Source organism: Octodon degus, unplaced genomic scaffold (genome assembly GCF_000260255.1).
Source record: "Octodon degus isolate 3935 unplaced genomic scaffold, OctDeg1.0 scaffold00322, whole genome shotgun sequence".
In the NCBI taxonomy this organism is placed as follows: domain Eukaryota; kingdom Metazoa; phylum Chordata; class Mammalia; order Rodentia; family Octodontidae; genus Octodon; species Octodon degus.
In genome coordinates, this window is record NW_004524898.1 from 314581 (window position 1) to 323043 (window position 8463).

At 41.5% G+C, this 8463-nt stretch overlaps 1 protein-coding gene across 1 annotated transcript in view; it reads right to left on the minus strand.

The window, feature by feature from the left end:
• The window catches only part of LOC101588358 (vomeronasal type-2 receptor 116-like), a 116557-nt gene extending 108627 nt beyond the window's left edge, over positions 1–7930 (minus strand). The window contains exons 1-5 of the mRNA XM_012513105.2: positions 7755–7930; positions 3406–3757; positions 2285–3091; positions 480–707; positions 36–159 (exon numbers count right to left, since the gene is read on the minus strand). Coding sequence (XP_012368559.2) covers positions 36–159; positions 480–707; positions 2285–3091; positions 3406–3757; positions 7755–7930 — 1687 coding nt within the window. The remainder of the gene's footprint in view (positions 1–35; positions 160–479; positions 708–2284; positions 3092–3405; positions 3758–7754) is intronic.
• Positions 7931–8463: the final 533 nt, after the last annotated feature.

Genomic DNA, 8463 nt, shown 5'->3' on the forward strand with positions numbered 1-8463 from the left:
AAAAAGAAAGAAAATTCACTGCAGACACTCATCACCTGTGTCATTGGCGATCTCATTTTCTGGGCACAGGGTGCAATCAAAACAGCAGGCCATTTTTCCCTCCTGAAAGGACTTTCGAAATCCCAGATCACAGCTCTCACTGCATACAGAGTGGGGAGTCTGAGGAAAATCACATGTGATTTGGTAACTTCTCAGGCTCTTCCCTAATCTTTCATAATGACAGTGGTCAAAATTAATTTCTCATATACATATGTCCTGTTATATAAAAATCATGTGTACTGAGTGACAAAGTTATGTGAACAGTTAATAATATGGTTAAATTGATATGATGTTCCACTGAGCTGAAAGTGGGTCAACAAACATTCTGCAATTAGGAGTGTTGTGAAATCTGTGACTTTCTGAGTCAAATTGAACACATACCCTGCAATACTCTATGGCATCCATAGTTAGTGAGGCCCCCTTTGACCAGACTAACATACCTCTGTACTTCCTGTGGCCCACTCTATCAAGTCCTCAGATATAGACAATTGTTGACCATGTGGAACACGTGAGGAAAATGATCCAACACGGACCTTAAGTCTAAGGCCTTCTGGAAAATTCCAAAAGTTGAGAATGTCATACTCTGCATCCAGTTTCCTTTTGTCATCTAAGTTCACTGGATCTCCAGCAGGATTGTTAAACTGAAGATTCTTCAAGTAGAGGTGAAGCTAAAACAGATAGATTTCACCATAATGAAGATGGCCTCTGTATTCATACATAAACCTGAAAGGGGGACCGCTTCAATTGTCTTTAAGCACTAGTACCTAATGCAAATTGAACAACACCATCCATTGAATCCAATAAAATAGAACAAATGAATACCTATGGGGAGTAAAATATAGTATCATAATGTTTCTAAATATCATTATGGAGAGAAAACCACACTGAACAAGTGCATTTAAAGCCAAGTTGTATGTGAACATTAGGCAAAATTGAACTGTGGAGTCAAAGTTCTCCACACTTATTTTCTTCCTGATTGTTCCCAGAGGCGTACAAAAGGGGCTGAGAATTCAGTGAAGAAATTCACACAGTATATCCACCATAGTGTTTAGCACCACTGAAGTACTGAAGGAACTACATCTTTTCCTGTTGTTTAGAACAACTTAAACTATAAATTTTTGTAAGATAATGTAAGGGAAGCAGGAGTTTAAGACCCTTTGGAAGAGCCAGCCAAATAACTCTTTGGATTACAGTATCTGCTCAGGCAGAAGCAGGAGCTGCGAGTTCCATCCCAGGCCTTCCTTGCTGGCCCTGCCCTGGGGCGCGCTGAGATGGCCTGACACTGGGCGTGGTGTCACGCGCCTGCAATCCTAGAACTTGGGAGGCTGTAAACAGGAGTATCACTACTAGTCCTATGTACGAAGTGAGACCCTGTCCACCCTGTCTTTAAATACAAAAAAAAAAACCCTTTGGAAAAGAAAACATTCAACTTTAATGAGGAATATGTGTCTTTTTGATAGTGAATCTTGTTTATTTTTCTCCATTTAAAGACAGAAAAAAGTAGTAAAAATGATACAGACTTTCTAAACAACATGAGAGAAAATTAACAACAGTTGTACTTCATATTATTATCTTCAAAGTAGTTGCTCAGATTACAAGATATAGGCATGAACAACTGGAATGGGGGATGGAGAAAACAAAGAAGTGAAAATGAAACAAAAACAAAACACACACACGCATATATGTATCAAAAAGACATACAACATATACATATACCATAAATAGATCTACGATAGCAAAGATAATCATACTAATAATTTCTACTAGTTCCTTGAAAGGGACAGTGCTTAAGTTTTTGACTAATTTTGCATGGATCTTTTATTGTTTTAATTTTTTTAATCATTTATTTAGTTAGTTGGTACAGGATCTCACCACACAGCGTGTACTCATAGTAATCCTCCTGAATCAGCCTGCCCAGCACTGGTATTACAGGTATGTGTGACCCTGCCCAGGTTCAGTGGCTAGTAGGACAGGCCCATTGTTCCAAGGCTGGCATGGCCTGCAGTACTGGGGTTCAAACTGGGGTCCTGCATTGCCAGGCAGGTGTTTAGAGTGCTCAGCTATGTTCCCAGCCCTGGATCTTGCATTGATGAAGCATTCAACCCAAGTTAGACTGACCTTGTTGACAATGAAATGTAAACAATTTCTTGGGCTTTTTTAGAGAAAGCATTCTAAATATTTACTTTGAGCACTGTTGGAAGCCCTTCAGACATACTACATAGCAAACAACAAAAGGAAACATTACCTGCTTAGCAGGAAAGAGTATCCCTTCACAATTTCCCATTGATTGTGTTTGGCCTCGCTGAAGAAGCATCTCATGGAGGGCGTGGGCCACAGCATACACAGCATTGTACGTGTGATAACTATCATCACTCATGGTCCTCTCAAAACGGTTCACAGGCAGCCACGCCAGAGAGGCGTTAGGTATGCAGTTCTCCAATCTACAGTCAAAATCAGAGACCGAGCACTGAAAATGCTCGTACCAAAACAGAGTAAGGAAATTGTCATCTGGATATGTGGAAGGGTTAACTGCCTGAATAAAATTCTGGAAACCACCAACCTCCTCATGATGCCTCGAAAAAATGAGAGTTCCACGGAGTGGTTCAAGTATGAAATTCCTCCCAGCCATGTCGGCATGCCACTGTGAGTTTGTGACCCAGACAGTGTGTGTCATTACATATTGCCCAATGTGGTAGTTGATGTCATTGGAACTCTCAGTGTCATAGTAAACGATCACAACACTTACTGGTGACCCCTCCCTGCGCAGGAAGTCACGTTGCTGTGCGTGAGAGATAGCTGACAGAATAACATTGGAGATCATTTGCACAAAGGCCACACAGATTTCATTCCTGTTCGTCTCGGTTTTCACATCTGATAGAAACAGGTTACCTTTCTGACCTTCTGTGATGACCAGCCCCACCCAGGTCCAGCTGAAGTAAAGCATCAGAGAGACTATGCCAAGAGCCAGAGATGTGTCCTTCGGGGCCATCTGATAGAGAGAGGAGAACTGTGGATTCTCACTCAGCGTAGGGTCAAAGCTGCCAAAGGTAAGCTATGAGAAAAAAAAAAATTCAGGCCTTATGAAAAAAATTATGTGAGAAAATCACAAGGATATTAAGCCAAATCTGCAAGTTTTAGCAGTTATGCAACCAGACTCACATGTACAGATGGTTTTTAGCTTTATCTTCTTCTTACTCTCTGCTGTACAAGAATGCACGAGTCACCCACTGGTCTCAGGGTTTTTCCCATGAGAATATTCACTTTCACAAGTGCATGAGCCAAATTTCCCTCTTTCACCCTCTTCCATCACCAGAAAATGCCACTAAGATGTTGTAGTTTCATCTCTCCCTATCCCACCCACCTCACCTGTGGAAATTTGTAGAGTCCCAGCAGGGTCCCAATGTGAATAGCCATTGTCCATGATGTCTCTGTTAGTACAGCTATGGGCTTGCTCGCTCTCACACAAGTGTAATTGGGGAGATCGTCCTGTCCTGTGAGCAAGGTGAGGGAGCTCTCCAGCATCCTCCAATGATTGGGCTTGAAGTTATGGAATTCATATCCCAGAGATATATTGGGTAAAAGGTGAGGATTTCTATTGATCTCTTCAATGGCAAAAATAAAGGCTAGAACATTCTGGTAGATGTTGGGCATAAGCCTGCATACAAAGCACAGAGTTGATAAAACATAAAACATCATTTTCTTTAAATCCAGCATAACACTTTGTAGGAAGGTAATGCCTTCTTTATTTCCTTAAATTTCCAGGCCAGATTCTACCCCTGAATGTGGCTGTGTGAAAAACTTGATTGTAATAAAGTTAGATTTGCTATGAATGATAACAGTATCCTCAGGGGTGACCAGAAATACAATGTTTCATTCTTTTTCCAGTAAAATACACATTGACTAGCCTGCCACTCCTGACCTGGGAAACATATCATCTTAACACCTATAACTATTAAAAAATATATAGCAAATGTATAAGCTACCCTGCATGTGCTGAATTTATATACAGAAAAGCAAGTTATAATAATAATCTGTAGATAAACTGCTGAGACATTTGAGCTGCTTTGGGAACAGCTTGGTCTTACAAAGACTTAAAATTTACGTTTTTTGAAAATAAAATCACATATCCTCTTAAATTCTCTTATCAACCTCCTGAAACGTGGAAAAATATTTTTATTTACAAAGAAAATTGTAAACAAAGGAGGTCAACACTATATTCAGGTTGGGTTTTGTAAGTGATTATTTGTGGCAATAAATAAAAGAACTGCATGCACTGAAACATTCTTAAGTGCTTCATAGTATGTCAGTAATATTCTCATAACACTGGAATTACCAACACGGAGGCGAACTAATTCCTGAGAGCCCTGCATGAATGGTGAGAACTAAAAGAAAAACACTACGGCTGTGGGATGGCTGTGGCCCCACATGGGTGGCCTCGAGTTCAATCAGCCTCTACCCCACCCCATCTGTTACTCACCGACCATCACCAAGATCCAGGAAGCTCGAGTGGACTCAGAACCTGCTAGGAGGAGGAGTGCAGAAAGGCGAGAATGTGGGGAGCTGGTGGCAGCATCCCCAGCACTGAAGGCCCTTGGGAATTTAAGAGACATGATATCCTAGAGTTTACTTACGTCATTATTTCTTACAATAAATATATAAAAATATTAGTACAAAATTTGACATCTATATCAGTGCATACTATGTCAGTAGCCCTTGTTCTCCGCACAGAGATCTGAGGCCCCTACAACGCTTTTGTGTCCCTTTGGAACTGTCTGCACAGCAGGAGGTCAGTGTGGACAGACGAGCAGAGATTCATCTATATTTCCAGCCGCTCCCCACAGCGCACCTCACTGCCGGAGCTCCACCTCCTGTCAGAACAGAAACAGCATTTGACTTACTGATTGCAAAGGATGTAGTTGTGCACTCCTTCTGAGAATCAATCCAACATGATGGAAATAAAGTGTAAACTATTACCACAATAAAAATAGAACACAGAATAAGTAGCATACACTTACTCACCCTAAAGCCACCCTGCTGTCATCTGTGCAAAAGTTGTGCTGGAAGGGCTACACTATGCTTTTGCTAGCACACAAACAGTACAACACACAGTGACAAACTGTTGCATTTTTTACCCAGTATTTGATTTCATGAAGAATACTGTGGAGACTCTCTTTGAGTTCCTTTTATTTTATCTCTGTGTTTAGGCTTACGCAGTAGCCTAGTAGACGCTCACTTGGGGCTAATGCTCCTTTCGGTAGCGTGAAGAACACGCGGTCTTGCTACTTCATTTTCCCTCGTGCTGCTGCAGATTCACTCAGGCCTCCCACTGCTAAGTGATCGATAGCAGAGCAGTGTCCCCAACCCAGAATATGTGCTCGACTGTGGACTTCAACTATGTATATGTGTGGAATAAATTACACTTGTGACACTCACAGTGGATTGCCAACTCGATTCACTTTGGAAGCTGCCTAAAGAGTCCATGAAGAACACTTTGGAGTGTGTCTGAGTGAGCCACAGAGCCCTTTCCTTGGGAAAGATCTTAGAGATGCTTTTAAGGTCTTCACTAGGAGTGAAGATCAGAGGCGGAAGGGAGAGTTTCCGTTCAGCGAATATATACAAATTGCATGTGTACAATTTTGTTTTGTACCCAGATGGCATTTCAGTGCTTCTGGTTCCTTTCAAACCAGCATCCTCTCTGCTTCTGAAGGAATTAGTGGCCAATTCTTTTGGGGCTTTGCATCTGAGTTTTGATGTCCAGGTATAAAGCACCAATTTGGAAAGCAATACTCTGCAATGTAGCCACTATAATTTCATCCAAATCCATTCATACTAACGTCACAAAAACTTCTCCACAGGATCCTTCAGACTGCATGAACACTTCACAGCCCACAAGTAGGGCTTCTCACACTTTGGGCCTAGAACTGCTTTTGGTTGTGTATGTACTCACTTAATTCTGCCTAATAACCCACCTCTGAAGCCCACTGATGTGTAACAATTAGGAAAGAGCCCATGCAGCACGGGTTCTCGTCCCTGTCGTCTCGTTCTGGGACCTAGGACCCTGTGCGGTGGTGCTGCAATACCATTCAGCATCCTCCATGCTGTTCTGTGGATTGATTGCTTTTTTAAAAGAATTTTATTGAGAAACAATAGCAATTAGACAGTTTCAAAACTGATTAGTAGGACAGTTTTAATAAATAACACATTGCATATTGTTGTCTTTTGTTGTCTTCTCAGTGGTTATTCATAGTACAAGATGAGTACAAATCTTTCTTCTCATTGAGTTAAGAGAAGGTAGCTGTAGCTGTATATCTATCCTATTTTGAATATTTAAGTGATAATGGAATACCCATCTCTGACAAAACTCAACAAAAAAGAGGACACAAATAACTACTGATTTCTTGAACCTTTGTAGTACTGAGCATCTGCTAAAACTACTGCCCTGTGAAACACCACATTGCAGTGGTCCCTATAACAAAGTTGGGTCCTGATTAGACAAATAACTTAAATTCCATTCAACGAGTACTGTGAATACTTTTGCTTCTTTAATCAGTTTCAGAATACAAAGAGCAGGCTTACTTGACTCAGCAACCAAAAACTCCTGCAGTACAAAGTTCCTAAAAACTAATAGTCAAAAGCAGCCATAAAATAAATACTTCCTGTTAAACCCATGAACAAATCTGGCTGACATTTTGGAAAGTTATGAAAAGAAGAAGCACACATTCAATGTGAACACATGGCTGTAAGCCCAGACGCAGGAGGCTGAGGCAGGAGAACACTGGAGTCCGAGAGTTTGCTCACACCTATAAAATACAGGAAATGTGTCCAACACTGATAATATAAGCAAACACCTGGACATGATAAGCAACAGGAGATTCATTCAGATTTTGAAGAGGCCCAGTTCCTAACTGTGTTATTCCCTCTCCCACAGATGATCAGATGCCATCTGCAAAACTTGTGGTTCTAATGTTCAATAAAAGCTACAGTCCATTTTCTGGAGGAAGCAGGGGTCGTTTGTAAGAATTCTGTGACTATTACTACTTACACTTTTGGCTGAAACAGTGATGTTATTATAGCTGAAACAGAATATGTACATTTGAATGAAAAACAATAAAACAGGATAGATATCAGGGACACCTTATAAACTATTCCTGCCCTGCATGACACCTCCAGTCCTGAGAATGCTTGGCATAAAACCAGACTTATAGATTAATTTGAAATCTCACAGAATACCTGGGATAAGAAATGTGCTCAAACAGGAGAGATGTAAGTAAGAATGCCCCATCTATGCAGATGTTAGGAATTTCAAATACGAAAAAGAAAATCATAAGCAAACTCTGAACTGTGAAAAAGCTTTTCCATCTCTTAGCCCTGAGGCCCAATCAACAGATTGACCTGTAATGCTAATGGACACCCTGTAGTGTCGTGCAGTGACAGCAAGGGAAGTGGACTAGGGTGGAGAATGCTGTGCCTCGCTTCCAACCCTGAAAACCAGAAGCTGAAAGATGCTTTCATGAGATTCTAGCGTAGTTCCACTTTCAAAAGGTTAACAAGTAAAGGAAGAGACCAAAACTCTTAACGGAGAGTTCTGTGAATAGCTGACACACTGTCTAGCCTACTAATCAAACAGAGAAGTAAATCCTAGAAAGACAACTTACTCTAAAAGCATGGATTCCTTGCTGGGCTTCATCTCTGTGCCTTCAGTGAAATAGAAATAAGTTAAAAGAGAGAAAAGTCCCGCTATCAGCACGTCCCCTTCCTTGAGCACAGTGCTGCTCATTCCAAGAAAGCAGTCCTCATCGGCCAAGTTACACAGCCCGAGGGGGGCGTGCAGGAGGAGGGTGATCGTCACTATGAGCATGCAGAAGGGCCTGCAGAGCCTGTCTGAGCACATATAGCGTGTGTGCAGGGGTGAGTTACTGTTACGGACCCGGTCGACCCTCTTAGGCCCCTGACCTCTTTCAGTTTAGCCTCTTCCATGCATCAAGGGAATTTGTCTCCATTGTGTCCCTTGGGTTCTGTCTCTGACATCTGGTTCTGGGTGAAAAACACAAGCAGAAAAATAAGTTTGAAGGTAATCTCCTCCACCCCCAGGCACCGTCAACTCACCAAAGTTTATTGGTATTGAGGCCACATGGGCCACCTCCTCTTAAGCATCGCAAGTTCCATGGCCATGTCAATAAGCCATTGGGGATACCTGCCTCCGGGATGATGCAAATTAACTGCATTAGCAGTTTCAGTAAATGGGCACAATGCTCTGCGTGGAATTTGGGGACCAACCCCTCTAAAATCAAGATCGAAAGTTCTAGGCTCCCGTTTTCCATATTCAAAGCATCCATAAAACATTATGTTCAATGAAATGGAGACTGAAGAACAATATAGATAATCAATGAATCAAAGAGCTGGTCTTTGAAAAAATAAACTATA